This window comes from Carya illinoinensis, chromosome 11 (genome assembly GCF_018687715.1).
Source record: "Carya illinoinensis cultivar Pawnee chromosome 11, C.illinoinensisPawnee_v1, whole genome shotgun sequence".
Lineage (NCBI taxonomy): Eukaryota > Viridiplantae > Streptophyta > Magnoliopsida > Fagales > Juglandaceae > Carya > Carya illinoinensis.
Genome location: NC_056762.1, coordinates 39,007,613 through 39,035,352, shown reverse-complemented (window position 1 = coordinate 39,035,352; position 27,740 = coordinate 39,007,613). Strand labels below are relative to the sequence as shown.

Here is a 27,740-nt window from a genome sequence, read left to right as displayed (position 1 = left end):
AATGGAGAGCTGTGTCTACAAGACCTTTTAAATATCGAGAAATGCTTAATGCAATCAGTTGGGGGTAAGCAGCTCGTAGTCGGGTCCTACATGTCACTTAATGAAATGGTGCGTATTCAATTTAGATATACAACCCACGATTACGAAACCCATTCTCCCAACCACAACTCCACTTCGCCCAAACACTTCGCCTCTTTCGTCTCTACTCATCTTCTCCTCTGTCTTCTGATCTTCTCAATCAACCCTAACCCTTTCAACCCCACGAAGACTTGCTTCATTTCTCTGAGTTTCCCGCTACTTCCTTCTCATCCTCTCAACCACAACTCCACTTTACCTCTTTCACTATCGTAGGGAAAAGAAACATGCATTTTCTTTGAAAACAGACGTGGAAAAGCCTGCAGAAATCAAGTTGAAAAGGATGTCCAGAATTTTTACAATACATACACAAAAATTGCAGCTTGAATCTGCATTTCTCAACAATGAACTCAATCAATGTGCAATATTATTCCTACGAATAGATTTTTTCAACATTGTTCCATAAAACAACAATCCCCAAAAAATCATGAAACAAGAGCAAGTAAAAAACGGTGCTTTACCATTGTACAGTTTTTGATATTATTTATTGGGTGTTTCGCAAGTGAACTTGTTTGATCTTGAGACTTTACTTCTCAGCCAACTGGTATCCACCGTGATGGAACTTCATCCGAGTTCTGGTGGGAATTTACGAGGAACTAGAAAACACCCACGATCAAAACCCACCCGGAAGAGATGACTAGTTCAGTGAAGACCAGTTTAGTGAAGACTTAGTTCAGTGGTAGGGGCTATGGCTTCTTGAAGCAAAACCACACGAAGCAGATAACCCACCCAAAGCAAATAACCCACACGAGGAAGATGACCCACTCGTACAGATCCCCTTGAAGATTTGAAGAGGTTGAAGCTGAAGGCGAGCTCGAGAGGAAGACCAAACCAGTGACACCACGAAGCTGAAGACGAGAGCACCGATGCAAGAATCTGAAAATGGATTCTCTGTTTTGTTCTAGTTTTTTCTTTCATTTTTTTTTAATAATATGCCAGATAACTTACCCAAAGCAAATAACCAAAATGAGGAAGATGATCCACCCGCACAGATCCACTTGAAGATTTGAAAAGGTTGAAGCCGAAAACGAGCTCTAGAGGAAGACCACACCAGCAACACCACAAAGCTGAAGACGAGAGCACCGATACAAGAAGCGAAAATTTGAGAATGGATTCTCTATTTTTTCATTTCATTTTTTTTTAATAATATGTCACGTTGTCTGCCGACTGTACGGCGACTACTGCTGGCGACTGTATATAGCAGCATTGTTAAATATCACAGCTAGCACCATAGGAGTTTCCCGAGTCATCGGTTGGGTTTGGCAAAATCGGCCATCTAGTTATATCTGCGTTTAAACTTTACCCCTCTTGATTTTGATTCCAACCTTTCATCACTTCGGCTCCTATTAATAGCTTATTATATAAAATTAATAAAAAAATCTAATTTTGAAAAAAGAGGAGAAAGGCCTATGAGAAAACCCATTTGTAAATTAGTCCAATTTTACTTCTAACGTTGGTGGAAAGATCTTAATCAAGGACTCGGGAAAAAAAATTAAAAAAAAAACCTATGATCCTTACTCAAGTGCAACTGCAAGATGGGGATTGAAAGAACATTTTCCCAACTCGGATTATGGAAACAAAAATATAATTTAAATATTATTTTAAGCCTAGCAGTGGCCGCTGGAGCCACCAGTGGTGATTCTAGCCTCGTCCACTTGGAGCGGATAGCTGTCTCTACAAGACCTTTTAAATGACGGACTTTGCTATATACAGTCGTAACATACAATTGGCGTGCAGTCGACTGTACGGAATAAATAAATAAAAATTATAAAATTTTTTTTTATATTCAAGGGAACCTACATGAATTATAAAAAGTTATAAAAATAATTTTTTTTTCATGTAAATCTCGTATTAATTTTTTTTACAACCGACTACACACAGACTGTATCTGCCGATTACAAAAAAATATTTCTCTTAAAGGACACAGCTAGCACCATAGGAGTTTCCTGAGTCATCGGTGGGTTTGGTAGAATCGGCCATCTGGCTGTATTTGCTTCGGACCCTCCGAAGATTAAACTTAAAAAAAAAAAAAAAGCGTAGGAATAAACACTGTTTTCTGTGTCAGTTCCACACATATGGATCTTTCTTTTCTCTAATGGGCTGTATACACTTCTGTCTGTCACGTTCTTCTTCTTCTCTCCTATATAAACTACGCTAAAAGACCATCTCTTCTTTCTTCCAGTGTATATATCTATATTTTGTTTGTTGGGTTTTGGGTGGTGGGTGTTAATGGCCAATGCATCTGGGTTCTTTACTCCCTCGGTTTCCAGCTGGAGAAAGAGGATTCAGCCTCAGATAGGGATTTACCGATCTGGGCTTCTGTCCCCTGATGGATTCTCCAGCAGGGTATTCTGCTCCAGCACCATTCAAGGCCCAGAGAAGCTTTCTTCTGGCGCTTCCCCATCTGAATCTCGTGTGCCCAGGTGACTTTGACTTCCGATTTCTCTTGTATTTTGGTGACGATCGTTTTTTTAAGTTTTTAATGACATGGGTCTTGAATGCAATTGGGTTAGAAAATACTAGCTGAGTTTCTTAAAAAATATTTGAAGATGTATACTTGGGTTTATTATATATGATATCTTTCTGCAAGATAATAGATTCGTGATCTTTATTATCTTATGGGTTTTGCTATTTTTCCTCTTTTTAACTTTGTCTGTGATTGCTCTAGTAGAGCTTATGGATGATTTGCTCTTGCATGGGCACTCAAATGTATAAATTCATGGAAGAGAGAATGCACATGATATAATCTATCTGAAGGAATATAGCTTTATTAACTTTTTTATTTGAGATATATATAGGGTAGTGTTTAAAGTGTTAAGTTTGTTCCTTTCATTTACAGGGACTTTTATTTTGAGGAGAACTGAACGTAGTTGTTATAAATTAGTTGCTGGGACTTTCATGGGAGTAAAAGCTTTTATAAACTGTAGTTGACATTAATGGGTATAAGCTTCCAGGCTTGTCTAATGGCTTATGCTTTCTACTAAAAGTGGGAGGTATTGGAACAGTCTTTATGAAGGTGATGGAGGAGTTCCAAGATGAAACGAGAGTCATAGAGAAGTGAAGATGTTGCTTCCTTAACATAAAGGAGGTAGACTTCATAGCTATTGCTATTTGGCTTGGTTCAATGACACCATATACATCTTCCAGAAATGGTATTGGTTAAGTGAAAACCGTAAATGCCTTATCTTTTGAATGGAACTCTCTTTTTGTGGCAAAGAGTCTTGTTCCATTAGCTTTGAATGCCGTGAAGATTTTTAATATCATTAACTCCTCCTTCTTTCCTGTATCCTGTATCTTGTTTTATGTGGGATTAGAGGCTCACTTGTGCCTGTCCTTGACTGTTATAGATGGTTTTATTATGCTTTGTTTTAAAGTCCAACGAAGTTATCCATTAGGGTGCAGTGTAGTGGCTAAAGGGTGGATTTAGGCTGAGCTGCAGGCTCAGACATCCTGGGTCTGATTCCACGCTAAGAGTTTCCCTCAATTAACTGATACACGGTTTTGTGATGGGTGGGGTTGTGCATCTTGGGTTTACTCTTTAGGGGTGAATTTGGAGGCTCTGCCTTAATGAGGTTCCACATTATTAAAAAAAGTCCAGCCAAGTTAGAGTCATCCTCAGTTTGATATCTGAATGGTTCAATGGAAAGAGAATTTTGAATTAGAAATGGCAATCTCAGTTATACTAGTTGTTATCCTGATCCTATACTTTGGAAATGAATATTAACAGGTTGGTCAGTAAAGGCTGCAAATTAGTTGGTTGTGGTTCAGCAGCACCCACCCTGAAGGTTTCAAACGATGATCTTGCAAAAATAGTTGATACTTCTGATGAATGGATATCTGTTCGAACTGGGATTCGTAACCGCCGGGTTCTTTCAGGTCAATTCTTAGTTGCAATACATGATGATGTGCCATTTATTGGATACTTGTGAAGCATCTGTGGTTACTTTACTTTTGCTAGCCCAGATATAAAATAAAACAGAGGTTGCTTTTCTTGTTTGTACCACAGCCTCTTGATTAAGATGCTCAAACTCTTGAGCCTGGGGAAGGCTGTTCAGCTTAATGAGTCTCTCACTTGACTGAGTATTGCCAATTGTCTTTTTGTTTTTTCTATCCAAGAAGATCGTTCAGGCTTTGCCAACTTATATCTGAGAGTTCAAGCTTATGGTAGATTTAACCTGGTTGAATTTTGAAGGGTTTTTTTCTTACTTATCAAAAAAAAAAAAAAAATTGAAGGGTTTTTGAATGCTTGTGCTGGATAACTTAGCGTCTGCACCTTTTTTTAATCTATGGCACCATTCTTATGAAATGGAAATCTTAGGACATGTTTGATACTTAAAATTCTCATTTCTCTGTAAAAATTTTAATTTTTCATCCAAGCATACTTTACTCAAAAGAAAAATCATCTCTAAATTTTCCCTGTCGTTTTTAGCCCTGTTTTCTGTGAAAATGAAAAAAAAAAAAAAAACAATTTCTCAAAAAAGACAACTCACAAATATCTTCCCAAACATATTTTCAGTGGATCCCATCGCTTTCAAATCCACCAATAAAATCACATCTAAAAGATTTTACATTTTCAAAAATGCTTTCTACAGGCCCAAAAAATTTCACAAACACCAATAAAAACATCTAAAAAAAGTTCTCAATGATTACAATAATCTCAAGAATCTTTCACTGCAAAGCAAGCCCCAAATGTGTTTACACAATGGCCTTCTGATTATGAAAACTGAGAATTACTTCTTTCACTGTTTCTCTTACAGGCAAGGATAGCTTGACAACTTTAGCGGTAGAGGCCGCAAGGAAAGCTCTTGAGATGGCACAGGTTGAGGCTGATGATGTGGACCTAGTCTTGATGTGCACATCTACCCCAGAAGATCTTTTTGGAAGTGCTCCTCAGGTATAGGGATATGAGATGATATATTCCAAAAATTGGACTAAGTAAAAATAGTGATGTTGCTTGTTTTCTTAGTTAAGGTTCAGCAGCATGTATGTTTTAGATGATCTAGGGGTGCTTGGTTGTCATTCTAAGAAAAGTTGCCTGGACATGGCTAGCTGGAAAATGATTTTGTGCTGTGTATGTTTGTTAAGGAACTTTGATCAATCATGAACTTTACTTGTTTATTCCCTGCTTGATTGGGTGCATAAATTTTGGAGAAATGTTTTAGCCACAAAGAGATCTCACAAAAGTAAATTTACAAACTGACATTGTATGATATGGCTTCATATAATACATTAGATCTAATTTACAATAAAAGTAGCTTTACAATCTAGCGTACCATATCATACAATGTCAGTTTATAAATTTACTTTTATGAGATCTCTTTGTTGCTGTAGCAGTTCTCTAAATTTTGAAGCATAGAAGGTTCTTTCTTAAAATCTGAATTTCCGTTTTCAAATATATCTGCCACACGCAAGCATTTATTTGTTTAAGAGAAAATATTTTATCCTATGATTTTGTGTATATTCTTGTTTCAAAAAGGGTAGCCTCCATTTTGAACTATCAGAATTACGAGGTCAGTGATGCAAAAAGAAAAGGTTATGCAAGCTGCATATCCATTTATTGAATTGTGTCGGATAACATACAGTTTCTTATTGAAATTTGATATCACCATCTATTACCCCAAGAAATTGTTATTGGCTTATTCATCATGGCATGATTTGTTTGAAACCTTATTGGAAACTTCAAAAAGTGTAATAGGACTATATTGGGTGTTGATGTTTGATATGTATTTGACAGAACACATCCTCATGTATTTTCCTATTTGTTGAGTAATAAGCCCTGAACGGCTGGTTTGGTTGGACTCAAATAGAGATTTTATTTTTGGGCTTAACTTAAGCTCAAATATTTTCCCAACTTCTTTTGTCTAGCTTCGCTTCAATCCATTTTTATTTGAATTTAATTCTAGTCACGAGTCTACTGTCCTTTAACTGCTTCCTATTTAGCTGGTATTATAAGCACTCTAAAGACTCTTCTATGCTCCTCCTTTTGGTGGTGGTGCAATTTTCAGATCCAAAAAGCACTTGGCTGCAAAAGAAATCCTTTGGCTTATGATATTACAGCTGCATGTAGCGGATTTGTGTTGGGTCTAGTATCAGCTGCATGTCACATTAGGGGTAAAGGATTTGTCTACTTTTCTGTAAGGAGGTCTCAGTTACTTTTGTGGCTAAAATATCTAACCTCTACCTCTGTAAATTTTAGGAGGCGGATTTCAAAACGTTCTGGTGATCGGAGCTGATTCCCTTTCTCGATATGTTGATTGGACGGATAGAGGTACCTGTATTCTTTTTGGTGATGCTGCTGGTGCTGTATTAGTGCAGGTAGTTATTTTTGGTGTTTTGAATTTTAATCGTTTTGTGAACACTTGAATTTTTTTGTAAATCTGCCATAGAAAAAGACTTATCCTATCTTTTGAATTTGTCCCGTCAACTGACAACCTTTAGGAGTTGGCTTCATTACGAGGGAGTCGAATAGAGAACTAATGCAATACTGTAGTTAGCAATGCAATGACATTGAGCTCGTCTGTCCATGGCTTTGTCATAATGTATCTAATAATTTGAACACTAGAGAATGGTTTGGCCAATAAGCATCATATTTCTTTCTTAGTTGAGATTTGAGAATGTTAAACTCCTAATCCTTGTTTTAGACTTGTTTCTAGTTTACTTACCTTTGACATTGACATGAGGACCCAATATCTGAACTTTTGTTTCTTGTCATCTGTTCTGAGTGTGAAGGCTATGTTCTGCATGAGACTTGTATGAGGAGATCGTGTCTCCATGTTCCAAAATTGGGAGATAAGAGGTATCAAACATCTAGATGCTTACTCCCCCCTACATGGCGTACTCATATCTCATATCTGTCTTTGTAACATGAGTTTACACTTAGAAGCCAAATGGTTGAAAAGTTGCTATTATGAATTCTGACCGCTTAGACAATTGTTTTTCAGCTCTACGCCCCTGTATCCAATGTATGACTCTAGGTTCGATCTCCCTCATACTTTTTGTGGGAATGCCAATTCAACTGTTGCTTAAGGATTATAATTACCTCACACCTACTTTTATAACAGTTCATGCCTACGGGAAACACATCTTGGCATTTTTTTATATAAAAACTATTCTGCAGGCCTGCGACAGTGAAGAAGATGGTTTATTTAGTTTTGACCTGCATAGTGATGGTGATGGCCAAAGGCATGTGCTTTCTACTCGTGCCTAAACAAACTTTTCAACTCTTCTCAAGGATGTGACTGAGCACTTACTTCCCTTTATGCAGACATCTGAATGCCACTGTCAAACAGAATGAAATGGATGATGTGGTGGGATCTAATGGTTCAGTGTTAGGCTTCCCTCCGAGGCAATCTTCATATTCCTGTATTCAAATGAATGGCAAAGAGGTCTTTCGCTTTGCCGTACAATGTGTGCCACAGTCAATCGAGTCTGCCCTTGAAAAGGCTGGTCTGCCCAGATCGAGCATTGATTGGCTACTCCTTCATCAGGTATGCTATATATTAACTACAAATTAAACATAACTAATCTGATGCTTAAAATCTAAGATACGCCAGATCACTCACAGTCTACCTAATCTATGAAAAGCTTAGCTCATTAAACAGTATCTTCCATCTGCTTTTGGTGTTCTATTATGACATGTGATAATTGTCTCATTATCTTTAGCCTTAAAAAGAATTTGATGATAGTCCAGTGGAAATATTAAATTTGTAGGTCAAAATCAGTGTTGTTCAAGGTTTTGGCACATAATGTTGTTCTCTTGCTGGGACAACCAAAAAATATGCCTGGACTTGTGCTTTGATATGCTCCTGTTGGAAGTCACTTTCGAGGATGCATATCTACTAGGCTTCTTGATGGCAGTATAAAAATCTAAGTCTGGCAACTTGGGTCAAAATCTTTCTTGATTTCACAAGACTCAATACAAGGCGATCATACTTGCTATCTTTTCGAATTGCTTATGAAGTCCTATTAACAAGGTGGTCTAAACTAGAAAACAGAGATAAAGAATACCCAATTTTTCTCAATTCATTTCAAATGTTTTAAGTTATTGGACTATGAAACATTTCGAAGGTTTTTCATAGCTAAGGCCCAGACCTTGTACCTGTATTAATGGAGATGAAGTAATGACAGAGTTTGATAACGCAGGCAAACCGAAGGATCATAGATGCAGTCGCTACTCGTCTAGAAGTCCCACCCGAACGGGTGATATCAAATTTGGAAAATTATGGTAACACAAGTGCTGCTTCCATTCCATTAGCATTGGACGAAGCTGTTCGAAGCGGGAAGGTGAAGGCTGGCCATACTATAGCAGCTGCAGGCTTTGGAGCAGGTCTTACTTGGGGTTCTGCTATTGTCAGATGGAGATAAAGCCTCGCCTATCCAGTCAACCATCGTTTATAGCCGAGAGAGGAGATTTTGAGATGAAATGCAGTTCTACAGTTCCATATGTAGTGCAGATGTTCAAGGAGCATGCAGAATAAAAAGAAAAGAAAAGATAAAGTAGATGAAAAAGGGGCATTTTCTCCGTCAGTCCTTTTTGTTGTTTGCTTTTATTACAATTTAAGCTTTGGCAAACCTCCCCTCAATAAAATTCAGTTATTTTTCTCCGTCCAATGATGTTCTAGTTTCCATTGTTCTTCTGCCTCCCCAGTATCAGCATTACCACGGTCCTCATTTAAATGAATCAAGAATGCATCTTTTCTTGTAATGTTGAATGAGATCTTTCCCAACTGATCCATAAAGAAAGACACGACGAGGCTCAAGTTACCAAAAATTAGGTAAAAGATTTATTACCAAATTGAGATACAAATAATCTAATCCTCTGCACTTATGCAATGAACAAATCTGTGAAGTAGAAAGTAATAAATAAAAGAAGGGAACTCATCAATAATAAACAATAATTACAAATACAGGAAATAAAAAAAAAACAGAATCTAAGTCACTCAACTGCCACTTCTTTAAGCCTAGACTTGATCCTCTGCAGAGTACCTTCGACTGCAATATCAAAGGCATCCTTCTTTGTTCTTAAACCCAACGAACTCTCGTGTCTTCTATACACTACTCTCGGCATTAACTCCAACACCTTCTCTCTCATCCTCTTAACTCTAGTTCTAGGTATACCTACCAACACGTCCAAAATCCCCAGTCCCTTAAACACCACCTCCTCTTTTGGTATGTACACCGAGAACTCCCCGTACTCCTCCTCCGGCAAGTGCCACTTATACTGCAACTTCGCCGACGAGTCTTCGAAGAAAACCGGAATGCACCCAGCAAGAATGCTATCAAAAGTGGATCTCCGCGTAGGTGTATCTCCCGGTGGCTGCAAACAAAAGGTTGCTTCCAACATCGGCCTCATGTACCTTATTGGGTCGTGCTCACACGCCCCATTAGAGCAATCCACGACTTCGCACATTTTCTCGTACCCCCCAAGACTTTGAGTCGAGTTATCATTCTCACACTCGGTCCTGATACTCCGCCGGATATTGGGCGTTGCCGAGACCCCTCCGCCTCCGGCGAAGAGCATTAGGGTTGACCTTCTCGACCGCCTCGCGCGGCGTATCCAGGACTCCAAGAAAGTGAGGCTCGGCGGGTGAAAAGACGTCGTGTACGGAATCGCTTGCTCCTGCCACGGCCAAGCACTGGCCTCCAACGTCAAAGCCGTCACGTTGTAAAACTCGGGGAGTTGGAGAAACGAAGTGCCCCACGTGGGAGGATCGTTGTCCAGAGATTGCGAGAAGTCCCAAGCAGACCGAGCCATGACCAAGAAATGGTCATGACCCTCGTGGCGAGCCCATATGTGGGGGTTATCATCCCGAACGAAACGGAACAACTCGAGGCCGTGTTCGGCGCTGGCATTGACATCGGGACCGTAGAGGTAACGGAGGGCGTCGATGCCGGCATAGTAAGGGAGGTAAACGGCGTTGGCGAGGTCGGGATCAGGAGTGAGACAAGGGTACTCGAGCATACGACGGTGGAAGATAAGCTCGAGCATAAAAGTGTCGGTGCGGAACCAGCTGTGGGAACGGGAATGGGTCTTCAGACCGAGGCCATGGTTGGGAAGGTAGGGGCAGAAGTCGAAAAAAAGAGGGTACTGAGAGCAGTTGGATAAGAGATCGAGGTTGAATTGCGAGGGAAGGCGTCTGATGTGGATCCGACGGTTGGTGCAGTCAGTGATGGTATTGGTGGAATCTGGGTCTGGGTCAGAGAGAAAATGTTGCTTGGAAACGGCAGATTGGAGTAGTAAGAGGAAGAGGAAGATGATGGTAGTGGTGGTGGTGGTGGTGGTGAGAATTGTGGGCATGGAGGAGGCCATGGAACGGGCGGAGAGGGATTAGAGTCGGGGTGGGGAGATCAGGAGAGATCAGAGGTTATTGCTATGGAAGTTGGAACCATTGACGTCTCCGTTTTGTTTTGTTTTGTTTTGGTTCTTTTCTTTCTTTCAGTATGTTTGTTTTTGCTTTTTCTTTATTTGGGGATGTTAATCACATTTTTCACTCTGCCATGAGTGTTTTCATTTTTTGTTTTGGAATAATTGATTTACATTTGTATCTACGTTATGCTGTTATGATGTAGAATTCTATTACGATATATGGTGAGGAGGTGCTTATACCAAAAAAATAAAAAATAAAAAAAATGGTGATGTGATGGGAAGGAAAGTAGCGTAGTAGGTAAGTATTTCGAATCTGGATTGTATAAAACATCTTCGTATAAAATATAATAACATCTTAAAATTCTGTTTAGTTTTAAATTCATGTTATTTTATTATTATAATTTTTTTAAAATTTTTATATAAAATAAAATAAAAAATTTAAAATTTTTAAATAATAATAAAATTAAAAAATATTATAATAATACTTTTTTTAATTCTTAATTTTAATTTAAATTTATATCATTTCATCTTATTATTTAAATAACGTATAAAAGACAGACAAGTGGTGGAACTGTAGATTTGACACGCCATTGTCGGTTAAAGGATTGTTGGAACCCCGTGCCCGTATAATGCGGCGGCATTTCCTGCCTTTAATGGTGTCCAACACGGTTATAATGGTGGATTGAGGTGGAGCCTACCCTACCCTACCCTACCGGATTAGAGTTATAGTGGCACAGTATTTAGTTTTTTAGAAATATTTTCGTTACAAAATAAATAAATAAAAATAAATTTATAAATAATATAATTCTTTTAAAATTATAAATAATATAATTTGATTTAATATATTAGATTATAAAATTACTTATCTTCTATTAATTTATAATAAAATAAAAGTTAGTCTACATATAACTTTTAAATGAAAACTGTTCATATAGGTCAATGTAATTATGTTTTAAAAAAATTTTAGAATTATAATAATATTTTTTTAAATAATATATTTTCTTCTTTTAACCTCATTTATCAATAGAACCACACAATCTGCTTAGAACTATAAATAAAATTTCTTCTAAAAAAACAGTATTGGCCTTCTCCATATTGAGCTACACACCATTTTGTAGATTAGAATTGGGTTTTTGTTTTACTTGGGCCCCAGAACTTAAATTACACCTCTCATTTTATTTTAATTTTTTTTTAAAAAAATAATATTTCAATTTTATTAATTATCCTCACTTATGTACAAAAAATATCTTGTATTGCTTTAAATATAGTGAAACTTGAAGGGTTACAAAGAGAAAAGTAATTGAATACCTTGTACATGTAGGAATACCTCTCTCCTTTTCTTACTTCATATAAAAAAATCCCCTCTCCTGGGTCTTGCTATTTGCCTATTTGGTATAGCACTTAGAAAATCGATGGACCGAATTATTAGTTTTTTCTTACAAATTTAATGCTGTCATGTTAAGAGTATGGAAGAGATGTTATCCACTGCTGCAAATCGGTATGCAAGTCCTAACTAGAAACCTTCCCTTTCTGACATGTCACAAGTCACACACGACTAGGATCCCCAGCCTTCTGGCCCCATCAATCCGGTAAGCATCAACACTGCACAGTCTAATACTGGAGGAGCCTGTCAAGCCCCACACCCGTCAGTCTACCACTCTTTTAAACCTTCCCTCCAAAACATTCCCTCTGCCTTCCACTCTTCTCGCCCAAAGAAGAACGAAGCAAGCAAACACCCACCCACCCACCAAAGATCTCTCCTTTTTTCTCTCTTTCTGTATATCCAAGATGTTGAAGGGCCTTTTCACCCGCAAGAAAAACTCCCGCCCCTTCAAGGACTACTACTCGGACTGGTTCAACATCCTCAAGAACACCCTCCTACCCCTCCTCCGCTGCTCTATCTCCGATCCTTCCCCCACCCTCCTCTCCACCCACGTCGAGATGCTCCACCACCACTTTCAATCCTACTACCACGCCCTCGATCTCGCCTCCTCCCACGATGTTGCTCAGCTCCTCTTCCCCGACTGGCGCAATTCCCTCGAGAAGCCCTTCCTTTGGCTTGGCGACTTCCATCCCTACCTCTTCACTAACCTCCTCCGGTCCTTCATTAATGACACCAATAAATATATTGATGATAAAAACGATGTTTTGATCAACGTGGGTGGAGAGAACTGCGAGTTCTTTGATAAACCGTGGGAAATTGCGATGGCATGGAGGGCCCCGAGTAAAATCTTGATGACCCGGATCGATCAGGTTGAGTGCGGACTGAGGCTGATGGTACCGGCACTGGTGAACCGGGTGAGGAAAGCGCAGGCGGGCCTCATGGAGCGGATGGTGGAGGATTGGGTCTGGTGTCAAGGGAGAAAGGAGACGGCGAGAACAGTGATTGGTGAGGCAGTGGCGGTGGAGATGGAGGAGATGGTGAGCCTGTTCTTGGACGCGAACAGGCTAAGGAGAAGCGTTCTTGCGGAGATCATCAGCGCTACAAGTGTGTATCAGGCGGCTCTGTTTCTTCTGGGGTTAGCCCAATTCCTTGTTGGGTTGAGGGACCCCGCATTGCTTTCCGAATTCGAAAGGTGCAAGACCCCTCTCAACAAACCAAGCCGCCCTGCGCTTTGATTTTCCTATTTATCTTGTTTTCTTGATATGAAAAGTGGGTTCTTTTCGAACGTATGGGGGAAGTGGTTTTTGCCTCGTGAACTTTCTTGCATATCTTTGGGGCAGAGTTCTAAATATGGAGCTCTAGTTTAAGTTTTTCTTCGCTATGTTAGTTCGATTGCGTTTCCTATTGTAAAGCATATACCTTTTCTGTAAATTACGTTGTTTATATGCCATCAATTTCTCTAATGATTTCAACTTTTCCCTGGAAGTAAGACATTGGGAGGCCACCACCATGTCATTGATCTGCAACAGTCGTTACAGTCCTGAAAGAAGGCTTGCTGCAATCATCCTGGGTACAAGTTGTAATTTTCAAAACCTTTCCCTGTATCATTTGATTGAAGGTTTCTGATCCCGTTATTGTATGAAGATTGTTGTGGCTGATGGAATTGGTACTCCATGGTCTTTTCAAGAGCTTGATTCAAGGAAAGCGCAAATTAAACAGAACGATGTTGGGTTATTTGTTTTGCATCAAACTTCTCCCATTCATGAATTTTTTTACTCCTTTTAGGAGTCCAAAAGCTATTTAGTACTTGTTAATTGATAGAATAGTTGCAACTCTGATGTGTCATCATAACACTTGTTCTTGTTCAGAACCTCAATTACTTATAAAGAGAAAGTTAAAACTCTATTTATTAGTTGATATTGCATGGCTATATCTTCCTCATCAAAATATGAAAGTTTTTCTGATCGAATTATTGGAGACATATTCTATCACGAGCAATTGAGCATGTGCCCTTTGACGAGGGCTTACGCGAGAGTGGATCGCGCGGAAAGGCTTTACATCAAAACCCAACAACTTATCTTGGTTAAAGGCCGATTTGACGATTGGGCTTACACTTTGTTCGCTACTCAACTGTTTCAACCATAAGCCAATGGGCTTGCTCAGGCTGGCTTGTCTCAACCAAAACCTAGAGCATCTTAAAATCAGAATCTCTGAAAGAATATTGAAGTTTTCAAGATGTCCACGATTGGTTTCAAATTCAATTAATAACATCTTTTTCAAGTTAATTTATATATATTTTTATAATATTAATAATAAAGTCAATAAATATTGGCAATACACCGACCATACCAAAATTCAAGGGCAAACAAATCATTGTTTGCCCTTGAATTTTGGATGTCATGCCTCCATTGTTCTTCAATTATATATAGCCGAATCACCTGAGCTCGGGTTTTTTTTTTTTGGTCGATAGTTTATTCATCTTAACTTAATTCCTGGATGATATATAGATCATAGTCTTACAAAGATTTACATCATTATGCCAGCCACTTGCATCATGCCCCGACCAGTCATGCATTATCCTTATCAAGATTACTTATATAGTTCACTGATCTGCAGACACACATACAAGCAGGTTTATTGTAATTGGAAACGTCCTAAACTAAGCCCACTTGATATATTCTCGTCATAATGTGAGTATTATAAGTACTTCTCTTTATCATTAACAATCATTCTGTACAAACTTAGTACAAGTTGAGAAAATTAATAACTAGAAGGTCGTTTTCCAGATTCCCTTATCGATTTAAAGCTGCACAACCTCTCTTCACAGTACTCCTGCATGCATGCAAACCTACCTGACACCAAGTTGGAAAGCCAAAATATCGATGTCACATACATTTAGTATCTTCCAACATGAACACCAACTTCTATAGCAACTGATATTTGTTCCAAGGAACCTGAAGATCGACCTTACATTGACAACCTCGACCAGCTAGATTATAATATGGTGCTTCGATGTCTTTAATTTTGTTTGGAAAGTTTAGTACTCTGAGACACAAAAAATTAAAGCGTAAAAATTGCTGCAGAATTATTTGGAATGGACAATGCATGACTGCATGAGTAACTATCTGATTCTCACGTAATTAATTGAGACAACCTGTTCCGGTCATCAACAGATTTCAGAAGCTGTCTTTTTCTTTCTTTTAATATGTTATCCTTCAGACCAAAATTTATCTTCTTGTCACTCCTGGCTTCATCTGATCTCTGTCTTTCACTTAAATACGAAGACACACACTGTTGCAATCTGTTTTCATTTATCAAGAAAGTTCAACTTGTTCTCTGCGTCTTTTAATATGTTATCCTTAAACCAAATTGCCCATCTGCCTCCTCCAATCCTTTAATTGAGTACTAGATCATGATCAACTGGTTTAACGAGAACGTTAAATAATATTTCGAGAAACCCTTTATGCAGCGAATACTGCCAGTTTTAGTCACATGAGCATATGAAAAAGTTACAAATTATGAGTGGCAGACGCGAGAGGATGGTGTCATAGTTGATTGGAATTGGTCGATGGTAAGCGCAAGGAACAACCTGCATGTCAATTCTCATATTATCTCTGCAGACTGTTCTCGATTGACACTAAATTCAAGTTTGTAAAATTTGGAAGGTAATAATTAATTTTTGACTGCATGCATGGGACCTGCATGGGAAAAATGAACTCTAGAATCCTAGATCTCCAAGAACTTGACGACAGGTGAATTCCTATACATGTTGTAACAGTACTAACACTGATTTTATGGTTGGGACCCCCCGGGCCTTAGCCTTTCACCACTCTCTTTATGCCGATGTGACACTTGCTACAGACAGAGAAAGCGGACCACGCAATAAGCATGCATGCCAATTAATACCCCAGCAACATGAAATATATATCATGTCATGAAGCAAAAAACGAAAATTGCAATAGGGAAATATCGAAGTGAGGAAATGGACATTGTATCTCACTCGTGTAATATTTCGGGAGAATTGTTTCCATCAAACTCATTTTTATCAAGCTTAGTCATGATGAATCGCCGAAGATATTATATATATATGCCTTTGTACAAACATAAAATATGCCGAAGAACGGCAACATCAAAAGAACGGCATCTAATTTTAAGTTGGCTTGAATGTCTTATTCACACTTTTTTTGCACCTGATTTACTACTCTATAATTAGTACAACTGCATCTTTACAGTACGCCGAAGAGTTCCTAGTAAATTGGCTAGATTGGGATCGTTTTATCTTCAAATCTATATTTGTGGTGAGATTCTAGGATTCATAGATTAATGTAAAAGGTACTCATTATTGCATACATGCTTGGCAGGAGGCTACCAAACTTCAATGATTGATGAGTAATTAGCATAGTACGTAATAATGCACCAACGTCATTAATAGGATTGCAACCAATAAGAAGGCTGTATATCATGTATATAGAGAATATACAATCCCTGGCTTTTTTTTTTTTTTTCTCTACCTTTTAACAAAGCTAACACTTATAATTGAAGTTACATTTGAAATTCTAATTAAACATTGACAGAAAGAGAGAGATCAAGCCCCGGCCTCGTGTCGCACCAAGCCGATCGAGCCTCCGCTCCTTTGTGTGGCCACTGTTTGAGATTTCTAAAAGCATATATGTCAGTGTGCATCCCAGAAACTTCTTTCTCCACCGTTCGACGGGAGTACATTAATTCGTGCTCTATCAAAATTTCATAAAGCCTGGATATATATATTTATATTTCATGAATTACCTGATCTTCATCATGCTGCAGTCCCTATTTCGTGAAGGGGAACCATTCCACTTAATTGTCTTAATGGCCTTTTGTGATGTTGGAACCCATGCAAATGCTGCAATAATTTTCAGCTAAATTTTCGTTTCCAAACATACAATTCTCATGATTTGAATGATGAGACAGATTTGGTGATCTAAAAGTGTACGTACGTGCTGTCAATTATATGAAGATTCCACCCACCAAAATGTTGGGCACCGACGAATTTAATTAAGCTACGATATATAGGATGCGGTCCACTCGTACCATATATGCATGCATCTAGACAGCAGCTTGTACGTTGAGGATATAATTTCTAACTTGCATATACCGGCATTAGACTAATTCAAAACGTAATATATATATATAGACCCCTATATATTAATAAAAGTTTAGAAATATTTTACTCTTTAAGTATTAATTGGTTATAAATAATTGACTTAATGTGCAAGATATGCCAAATGATGTAATTGGTGACGATAATTACATTCCAACTCTCTCCAGCAATCCAATTTCGACACAAATTTTCACATAGCATCACCATATAATAAACATTTTGGAAAAAGACACTTTTGGGATATTATAATATAATCAAATAAAAATTTTATTTATTTACTTACAATTTATCATTTCCTTAGTATAATATATTAATTTTGTAAAATCAGCATTTTTTTTAAAAATTTAAATTGATGATAAAAAAGTAAATTTTATTATTTAATTTGTATCTTAACAAATTTTAAATGACTTTGTTTAAGTTATGAATTCATATGATTAATAAATTTAGAATTGTGAAGAATAAATATTTTTCAACGTAAAAATATAGTGAAAAATTACTTTTGTCTTAAAAAAAGAAGAAGAAAATTAGCCTCAAAGTTGAAGTCTTCCACGTCCCAAAAAGGCCGGAGCTGTGCTTGAGGAAACTTGAAACAGACGCGCCTGGAATCAGGAGAGATTCCGAGCATGAACGTGAATCCTTTATTCAAAGATTCCTCTCGACCAAGTCTACTCGACGCCGTAACGGACCTTCTTCATTACGCATGTCCTCGTCAGCTCCGACTATTGAGGTACCTTTTACTGTGTCAAGGCCACGCCATCGTGACTTTCCTCGTTATGACTGGTGGGGAGTACTGGGGCCCATCCTTTAATTGATTTCGGACGGTACCAAAGGGCCCGATTTGGAACGTTGTTGTTTGTCTTGTCAAAAAGTATGTCACCACGTCAGAATGTAACATCAATGATTCGGAGGCTTAGGCCCGTTAAATATTTAGCTGAGTTTAGATATTTAGTCCAGATAACTTAATTTTTTTTATAAATAATAATGCATTGAAATGAATTAAATTTTATAAGATTTATTTAAGATGAATTTAAATATTAATATGAGTTTAGTTATATTTATAAAAAATTAAAAATTATTATAAATTTTGTATATAAAAAACATATTGAATTAAAAAAATTATGAGTCTTACCTGTAAAAAATTTTGAGTTAAAATAAATTTAATAATTTAAAAATTAAATATTTAAATATTAAACTCAATTTAAATTAAATTAAATTCATCTCAGTTAAATTTATATCTCAAATGGAGCCTAAGTGTGACGCTCCCAAATTTCGTTTGGGATCGGACGGACATTTGAAGCGTCGAGACATGCAACACAAGATTACATGGTCCCGTTCATGACATATAAGATGCAATGTTCTTAAGATGCATCTAACATTATGCAATATTCGCAGCGGATAAATTTTTTATTTAGCAATACTATACACCAAATTGAAAATATCTCAAATGCTTAAAACATACTTCATATATAAAGACTCATTGAACAACTAAGATCATAACACTAGTCCAAAATGTTTATGATCCAAAAAGTACTGGAGATACAACTCCATCGTACAAGTAGTAATTTACATTAACTACTATATTAATATTGACGTCGCATCGTCGCTCAGTCAATTGTGTCTAGTTGGTCAGCTCCTGATTCTCCTTCAGGTCCTGTAACAAGATCTACCATTCCGGGGGAATGGTAGTTGGGACTACCAAAGTGAGATTTGATTACAAATCTCAGTAAGTTAACAAAAAAAACTTTCACACAGGCTAATGATGCATGGATGACAGTAAAAACATGAATGCATAATCAAATTCATAAGTAATTAAAGCATAACTTGACGTACAACATAGCATAACTGACATAACTTAAATTGAAACATGAACTGAACTTGACTTGACATGAACTTGATCTGAAACTTGACGTAGCATGAATTTGCTCTGAAAATTGACTTAACATGAACATGATATGAAACTTGACTTATCATGAACTTGTTCTGAAACTTGACTTAACATGAAAAATACATACTCCATAGTTGTTGTGGCCCCATATATTCTACACAAACTTGACTTAACATGAAAAATACATACTCCACAGTTTTTGTGGCACCATGTATTTTACGTGTAAATACATACTCCACAGTTGTTGTGGTCTCATGTATTCTACACAAACTCAATATGAAACGTGACTGGAATACGAAATGACTGAAACTCTGACGTAACATAACGTGACTTAAACATAACTTGAAAGACATCATCAACTTGAGATAGAAACATTTCGTAACATAGCATAACATATAATAGACAACATATTTAACATGACATATTTGCAACAATGAATATTACATTACTTGACATACATATAATAGATGGCATACTTAGCATGAGGTACTTGTAATGTACAACAATATATGACAGAACATATTATGTAACAAATAAAATCTGATGACAAAATAAATTCTGTATAACAGACAATTACGTGATAACTTGGCATGGCAAGACATATATGATAACACACATACATACACTGTAGTTCCTTTACTTAGCACACATACACAGTAGACTGCTAGTAAGTTAAAAGCTAATTTACCTCGATCTCTGCGTTTCTTATAAAACTTCAAGCGCGATCACGAGGAACTGTAATTAGTGATTCTAAAAGTTAGCACTAAATCACTAATAACTTGAAATATGGAAAATACTAACTTAAAAAGTAAAATTTTCATTTTACTCTCTACATGTAGGAAAATGACCGTTTTACATATAACTTAAGGATTTTGCATGCTAACTCCAAAAGTCATCAAAATTAACATGCCTCATGTAAATTTTATCCTCAACTCAAATATCAATTTAGAAAAATTTAAAACTAATCACAACTATTAAAACTCCATAGGGCCGAAATTCCCATATGCTATTTCCATTGATTTTTGTTTCCAATTTGTTTTGATCAACCTTTTGATCTATAACTTATAAATATGTGATTTTCAAACCAAATCATCACATAGTTTAAAAAAATGTCTTAAAACATATATAAGCTTCTAATTCAAGATCACATGGTTAAAAATTAACCAAAACATAAATTTAGCCAAGAACATCCACACTTTGGCTTATTTGAATATCTCTTTGCATAAAATTTCATATCTTTGAAACTGTTGCCCAGATGACTAACACAAGAGGGGGGTGAATTGAGTTGTATTAAAAAAATAACAATTATAAATCAAATATATAATATAAAATATAAACAAAATATGAAATAACAATAAATATAAAGAGTAAGGGTAAGAGAGAAGAAAACTCAGTATGTTAACGAGGTTCGGCCCCACTGCCTACGTTCTCACCTCAAGCTACCCCTTGAGGATTCCTAAATTCACTATTCAATCTCTTTCAGGTGGAGATAGAAACCTATTACACCTTTGAACAACACCGCTACAAAGGATCCATGTAGAACACCCTCTACACTTGCAATCACCTTACACGTGGTGATTCAACTATTCCCCGTGTAGAATACTTTCTACACATACAAGGGTTATACACACATTTTTTCTGATACAATAGCTGATAGTGGGTAGGTTATCAGAAAACACTCCTCAATAAGTAAAATAAGAACAATACAGCGCAAACTATATCTCTCAAAATGAACAATGATTAAGGCTCAATGCTTAGAGAAGAGAGAATGAAATCTTTAAATGAATGTTGTATGCTCTTGGTGTTGTGAATGTGAAGCTCTCAAATGATCTATTTATAGGCATATGAGACTTCATATTCAAATTTAAAAAGATTCACATGTCAAAGACAACATCATTCATTTTTTCAAAAAATTCAAATAAAAGGTTCTTCTTTTTCAATTGTCAAAGACAACATCATTCACTTTTTAAAAAAATCAAACCTAATCTTTTACTTTTGGCATATGACAAAATGAACACACTTTCCTTTTCAAAAAATTCAAACCTAATCTTTTACTTTTTGCATATGACAAAATGAGCACACTTTACTTTTCAAAATTTTCAAACAAAATCATCTACCTTTTGTATAAGTCCAAAAAAGTATCAATCACTTTTGAAAATATTCAAATAAAACATGCACATGTGAAAGATGACAATCAATCATCTTTAATATTTTCAAAGTTCAATCCTTTAATCAAGGCATGCACATGTAAAAGATGACAATCAATCATCTTTCAAAATTTTCAAATTTAATTTTCAAAAAAATTCATGCACATGTGAAAAATGTATTTTAATGCTTTATGATAAAATATTAATTTTGAGCATTAATCCTAATTTTGAATTTTGAAAAGATTTACAACATTACTCTATAATTTTAATGTGAATTTGTTCCCTTCTTGCTCATGCTTGTTTCCTTGATGTGCTTGACTCCATTGTGTAGACAACTTAAGCTTGAGACTTCTTTATTCTTTGAATTCATTTGTTATCATCAAAATCCATGTGTAAATATATAATTACACAAAACTTGAAATCTTGAGTTCAACAGAAACTAACATCAAATATCTTCAAAATAATAATATAAAATGTATATAATATGCTTAGGATCCTCCAATAAAATTATCAAAGTCATTGTAATAGGTTTAGACCACTAAAGAGTTCAACTTTCTCAAAACAGAAACTGTTTTTCCTCTTCCAGTTTCTAAGTTTCTAAATCAAGAAAATCTTTCATCAAAACCTTTAGTCATGCAAACATCCTCAACCAATAATCATAAACACATGTTAACAATACTCCATAAAAATTTCGGACCAATATCTATCCATTAGCTTGGTCAAAAACTCTAAACTATAACATATTCTCCAGTTTATCTCCTAGAATGATATTTTTATAGTTTACACAATATTTTACTGACCAAATGATCTTCAAATGGGACAAATAAGATATCCACGTAAACTAGACTGAAAAAAGAACAACTTATATGAAGTAGATTTTATGATAAAACACTTACAAAAGCTTTGAAATGGGTATGTAAAAGAACTCTTAAAAACTCTCCGAGAGAGAGTGTTTGGTATTCTTTTAATAGAAAGTGTAAATGAGATAATTTCGTGAGGGGTGGCTGGAGATACTTATGGAAGAGATATAGAAGAGGATGAGGCTAGAGTGAGAGTTGAGTGTAGGTTTCTCCTATCAAAAAATATCTATAAAAATCAGCTCAAGATATTTCTATCCAATAATATCTACAAAAATCAGCTTAAAATATTTTTATCTAATAATATCTACAAAAATCAGCTCAAGATATTTTTTACCCAATAATATCTACGAAATTAGCTTAAAATATTTTTATCCAATAATATTTACAAAAATTAGTTCAATATATTTTTATCCAATAATATCTACAGTTTTGAATAGACATTTCGCTTTAAATTATGAAAAAATGTTATTGCGCCATAAGACCTTAAATAACCCTCCGAGTCTAATGGCACAAACTATAATACATTTTGACACTTCTAACTATTTCCAATAATCAAAAACACACTTCTGATACCATAATAAATAATAACACTAATTATGTAGTTCGACAAAAACCTATACAATTAATGAATTTGTGAAAAATTATGAGATCTTCACGAGATTCCTAAAACTAATAGAAATTTCATAATTGAATTTCTAGCAGGCTGTTACACTAAGGCTCTATTTAATTTTTTTAATTTATTTAATTTAATTATTATAATTTTTTAAAATTTTAATATAAAATATAATAAATAATTTAATTTTTTAAAATTTTAAAATAATAATAATATTAACCAAAAAAATAATAATAACCTTCTCACTATTTTTCTACAATCTATCACTACCAAAGTTTTAAAATTCGTTCCGTTCCGGCCGGAATGGCCGGAATTTTTCGTGCCGGAACAGTGACCGGAATGGGATAGGTATCTGTTCCGTTCCGGGTCAAATTCCGGCCGTTCCGGTCAATTCCGGCCGGAATTCCGGTATTCCGGTCCCGAAAAAAAAAAAAATCTTTTAAATAAGTTAAAAAATAATGAATAAAATTGTACTTTAAGAATTCAAATACCCCTTTCCGTGCATTAGAAGTATTGTTACTTTTAATAATTTTTCTATTCTTTAATTTTTTTCCTTTATTTTTATGTTTTAACTCAAGTTTGTAAATTTTTTCAATATATATTCATTTTATAAATCTTTAATTCTTCTATATATATACACATATACATATCATACATTTATATATATATATGTATTTATTTTATTAATTATTAGTTTATATATACATATAAATATTTATATATAATATATAATTAATTCCAAAACGGTATATCGAAATATATCGGTATCAAAATATTCCATTCCAGTACCTCAATCGAAATGTTCTCCGAAACGGATTTCAAAACTTTGATCGCTACCCTCGATAGAAAAAATGACGGTACAATCAGTGCGTTTTAGCCACCTCGGATGCACGAGGCAAAGCTTTGTCTTCTCTGAAAATGACGAGTAACGGTGGGCCCTTTCCCGAAACACGACATCAGTAGAAGCTTAAAAGCTTTTGTATTTTTTTGAACAAAATTAAAAAATAAAATAAAATAATAAAAGAGTAAGAAAATAATAGTAAATCTATCATTATTTTTTGAAGAGTAAGTAACCTGCAACGTCCACAGATATAGGTCACGGTAGCCACTGAACAGGTAAAATTATTTCATATATATATATATATATTTTGAAAAAAAATTCACAATATTATTTAAAAATATTTTTTAATTACTAAATAAATAAAAAAAATACATCGGTAACCTCTCTCTATGATAAAGCATTATCCTTTGAAAAAATTATTAGCACAATTAATTCTTCCGTGAATTGAATCCCACGATAATATATATATATATATATTAGTATTTTAATATTTTAAATACAATAAATTTTATAATAAATCTTGCAAACAGTACAATTTTTTTTTTGGGTTCTGGTCCAACTTTCTTTCTTACGCACAAACGATCTGGATTTGAGATACTTTATAACAGATTATTCAATTTATAAGTCATATATTTTGAGATCCAAGTTTGCCTTTTCATTGTGCAAAATATCTAAGGGTTAGTTTATAACGAATCCTCTTATTTATAAGAGTTAGTTTGGATTTAGAGATGAGAAGTGATGATTTTAAATGAAAGTTGAATAAAATATTATTATTATAATTTTAGAATTTGAAAATATTTTTATTATATTCTATGTGAAAATTTAAAAAAATTATAATTATAAGATGAGATAAAATAAAATACTTTTTAAAACTAAATGAAACCTAAGTCTGTCGTACTTTGTGTTTAATCTAGGTGAAGTAACGCTGATTTTCATTTATCTTTGTTTGTTTATGTAATCATTGTGCAAATGTGGTCACCATGGTCCATAGAGTTAGACAGCCATTGTTCAAATGATCATCATGGGTTTGCTTTTGCTTCCCATAAATCTTTAATTGTTTAAAACATAGTTCAAGAGATCGAAATCCTTAATTAAAACTTTATTTTCTAATGGGTGCATGTGAGAAAGACTAACACATTTTTTTTCTTAATTTTGTGTATATTTATGGGCCATATTTTGCATTGAAAATGATGTTTTAATTTAGAGGTAGATAGAAAAGTACCATCAAATTGTAGTTAGGTGGGGGCAATTTTTTTGAATATTTAAATATCGAAATAATAATATTAATTAATTATACAGGTACTAACATGTTTTCATAAAGGTAGCTAGCTAGGATTGGTTTGGTATCACCTGAATGTTTGGTTGGCCCTCTAGTCGAGGTTGAGATCAAATCCCCTATCGACCTTTTAACAACTATGTATTATATATATTTTCAATTAATATTAAATAATGGTGCGAAAGTGACAATAAATAAAATAATTATTTTACGAAATAAAAGTTAAACAAATATGACCTTTCTTCTTTACTAAAATTTAAATACACAATATATAACATGTGGACACTATAAATTATAAGTGTCGTGTCATGAACAGATCGCAAGCTAGCTAGGAAAGATCTACATGATGATCATATAATTAATACTCTGTCATTGTAATTAAAAACATATATAATTAATTAAGGTGATGAATTGTGTACGCTAGTACTCCATATATTGAAGATTTATTAATTATATATATATAATTGAGCCGTACGTAGGGCCCGGGAGTCAATGTGCATGGTCCCCTTGATTGTTCATGAAATCGATCTCTACTTTTTATATTGAGATTGATAATTAACATAAACCATGTCTTCACTAGTATTATTAACTTCTTCTTTTTCATTCTCTGATCATTTATCTGTTTAATTTGATCGTTTTTATAATATAGTTTTATTTTAGTTTTTAAACTATATTCTTATTTATCAGTTTTATATTTTTTAGAATTAATAATAATATTATACCTGCATTTCATTGGTCACTACAAGAAAAACAAGTAATTACGATTAATTTATAGTAACGAAAAGATTATTAAAAATTAAAATTGGTTGTTAATAGTTTTTTCGTTACTATTTTAGTTGCTAATAGTCTTTTCATTACTATAAATTAGTCGTAATTGTCTATTTTTCTTGTATTGAGTTTAGAAATTTATTAATCAAATATATAGATGTTGAGAAATTATGGTAATGTGGGGAGCTGTTAAAGACGTGACTGAAGTATATATTTAATCAAGGAAAAAATAAAATTATTGGTTCTATTTTTCTTTGAAGTGACGGCCGGCCAATATCAACACAATGGGCTATATATTATAATTTTTAATTAATTTCCTAGTGACTTGATTAACAATATATATATACGTGACTTAATTAATGCACGCTGGCCTAGCTATAGGCTATAAATTAATTATGATAAGCTAATAATGCAATATGTGAGGTTAAAATGTCTAATAATCGAGACACGAACGTAGTACGTACGTGATGACATCTCAATAAAGTTGAACGAACACTGTGTTTGTATTAATTAAATATTACTATCGGATTGTCAAATTAATTGATGTGGAATCAGCATATTACATATATATTTTTTCATTTCTCACAGAGCGCGCGCTGTGTACGTATGATGTATCAGCTGGCCTTTCGTGATCGATCGATATCATGGGTTCGGGTTTTTCAAATCTTTTTTAAGGAATGAAAGAAAAAAAATACTATATATACATATACGTACAAGTAAAGAATACTTGATCATATACGGCTAGAATTATTCAGCACCGCCCTTTTTGAAATTGTCAAGAGCTATGCAGCTAGCTAGGCTTTAGGCTATGTCCAAACATTGAAAATCTTGATCTTAGTTTAAAGATCAGTGAAACAACGAGGAAACAGCATTAATTAAGTTCATCTCCCCTCGAGATCTTGAAGTCAAATTTGAAGTTACCAAGTAAAGGAGTTGAACAACTTTTAAATTAGAATCCAAATAAATTTTTTTATTTCTTGCAACCTAGCTCGTAATTCATACTCATAAGTTACTTTTTCCTTGTATCATTCTCGAGTCAATTAAAAATAAATAAATAATATTTATAGTCGTGATTAAATAAATAGTATATTAGTGCTTATAATTTTTTTTAAAAAGTGATTAAATATAAAATTTATATAAAAAAATTAATTTTTTAATAATAAACTTCACTATTTTTAAAAATTATTATGCGACGCTTACGCATTTCAACACAATATGTAACATTATTCTAAATAAACGACATTAACGTATGACCATATACTACAATATTAACCTTAGCTTTTTATTCATGAATAATATTTTTATTGCAAAAGAGTCACTTTAATTGCAAATGGATTAATGAGTTAATTGGATCAAAATTCTTTCAAGCACTTATTGGGATTCAAGAGGGTTTCAAATAGGAAAATTATAAACATATGAAGTAAGTTATACAACATTTAATCTTGTCTACAAAATTTACACCGATCGACAACGATAGATCATTATAAGACTTATTTTATACGTCTATTTCTTTTTCAATCAAGATCTTTGAATTCGCATTCGAGAAGACTTTTTTCCAGTCTGCCAACCATAGGAATATTTAATACCGATCATATTTAATTCACAGCATGCACTTTCCAATATGATCACGTGGAAATAATAGTTTTAGTCCACCTTCGCGGAAATACTATATGATATAAATGCTTGAAAGTTAAGTAATCCAATTGGCTTAGTTTTCTTATGCACATTGCTCAAGCTAGCTAAAAGCGTGGCATTACTAGTCAAAAAGTGCATGATTTCCAAAGAAATGGTGCATTAATACATAATATAACGTGTTAATTTGATCTAATTAGCCTATTTTTCGGTTGTAATGAATTCTTAATTTGTTGCATGTTCTTGGGTTTCGGATGTGGAGCTTAGAAGGAGAGGTAGTAGCAAAATCACTTTATGATCAATCCATTTTTTTTTAATAATTCAAATGCACTATATATAAATATTTAATCCCCACGTTTACAATATTGTTAATATGAATCAACATTTGACTAAAAAAGGTTTAATTTTTTTTAAAAAAAAAAAGTGTAGAAAATTATTACTTGGGAGTGGGGACCTGCCTACATCGATCTACGACTTTACGTGTAATATATATTGCTTGACAACATATATTTCATGTTAATACTAGTGCATGCATGTTCACATATTCATGGCTGGCTGAATTAATGTACTCCAACTAATTAAATTTAACCAATAACCATTGACCTTTCTGATTTCTTTTTAGTAATGGATCAATCCCCGAATCTTACATTATTATAATTAATAACTGTCTATGACGAAAGCTCTTAGGATACC

At 34.6% G+C, this 27,740-nt stretch overlaps 3 protein-coding genes across 3 annotated transcripts; 2 read left to right on the top strand and 1 right to left on the bottom strand.

Annotated features, from left to right (window-relative positions):
* The first annotated feature begins 2,103 nt into the window (after nt 1-2,103).
* On the top strand, nt 2,104-8,745 carry LOC122281223 (3-oxoacyl-[acyl-carrier-protein] synthase 3 A, chloroplastic-like). The gene is made up of 8 exons (XM_043092569.1): nt 2,104-2,558; nt 3,863-4,011; nt 4,893-5,029; nt 6,141-6,246; nt 6,332-6,450; nt 7,253-7,317; nt 7,400-7,622; nt 8,278-8,745. Exons 1-8 carry the CDS (start codon nt 2,365-2,367, stop codon nt 8,497-8,499), a joined length of 1,215 nt encoding a protein of 404 aa, XP_042948503.1. The 5' UTR covers nt 2,104-2,364; the 3' UTR covers nt 8,500-8,745.
* On the bottom strand, nt 8,628-10,620 carry LOC122281222 (probable xyloglucan galactosyltransferase GT19). Its single transcript, XM_043092568.1, has 2 exons — nt 9,080-10,620; nt 8,628-8,861 (listed from the first exon to the last, which is right to left on the bottom strand). The coding sequence occupies exons 1-2, from the start codon at nt 10,442-10,444 to the stop codon at nt 8,724-8,726; spliced, it is 1,503 nt and encodes a 500-aa protein (XP_042948502.1). The 5' UTR covers nt 10,445-10,620; the 3' UTR covers nt 8,628-8,723.
* A 1,492-nt stretch (nt 10,621-12,112) lies between these two features.
* LOC122281977 (protein INAPERTURATE POLLEN1) lies at nt 12,113-13,351 on the top strand. Its single transcript, XM_043093868.1, has one exon. The coding sequence runs from the start codon at nt 12,290-12,292 to the stop codon at nt 13,118-13,120; it is 831 nt and encodes a 276-aa protein (XP_042949802.1). The 5' UTR covers nt 12,113-12,289; the 3' UTR covers nt 13,121-13,351.
* Nucleotides 13,352-27,740: the final 14,389 nt, after the last annotated feature.

What these genes read in the sequence shown, in the direction of transcription:
- LOC122281223 (XM_043092569.1), top strand. Translation starts at nt 2,365, where the DNA reads ATGGCCAATGCATCTGGGTTCTTTACTCCCTCGGTTTCCAGCTGGAGA. An exon ending in TCTGAATCTCGTGTGCCCAG is followed by an intron (nt 2,559 to 3,862) that starts GTGACTTTGACT and finishes GAATATTAACAG; the next exon opens with GTTGGTCAGTAAAGGCTGCA. An exon ending in AGTGATGGTGATGGCCAAAG is followed by an intron (nt 7,318 to 7,399) that starts GCATGTGCTTTC and finishes CCCTTTATGCAG; the next exon opens with ACATCTGAATGCCACTGTCA.
- LOC122281222 (XM_043092568.1), bottom strand. Translation starts at nt 10,444, where the DNA reads ATGGCCTCCTCCATGCCCACAATTCTCACCACCACCACCACCACCACT. An exon ending in CTAGGCTTAAAGAAGTGGCA is followed by an intron (nt 8,862 to 9,079) that starts GTTGAGTGACTT and finishes TTTATGGATCAG; the next exon opens with TTGGGAAAGATCTCATTCAA.
- LOC122281977 (XM_043093868.1), top strand. Translation starts at nt 12,290, where the DNA reads ATGTTGAAGGGCCTTTTCACCCGCAAGAAAAACTCCCGCCCCTTCAAG.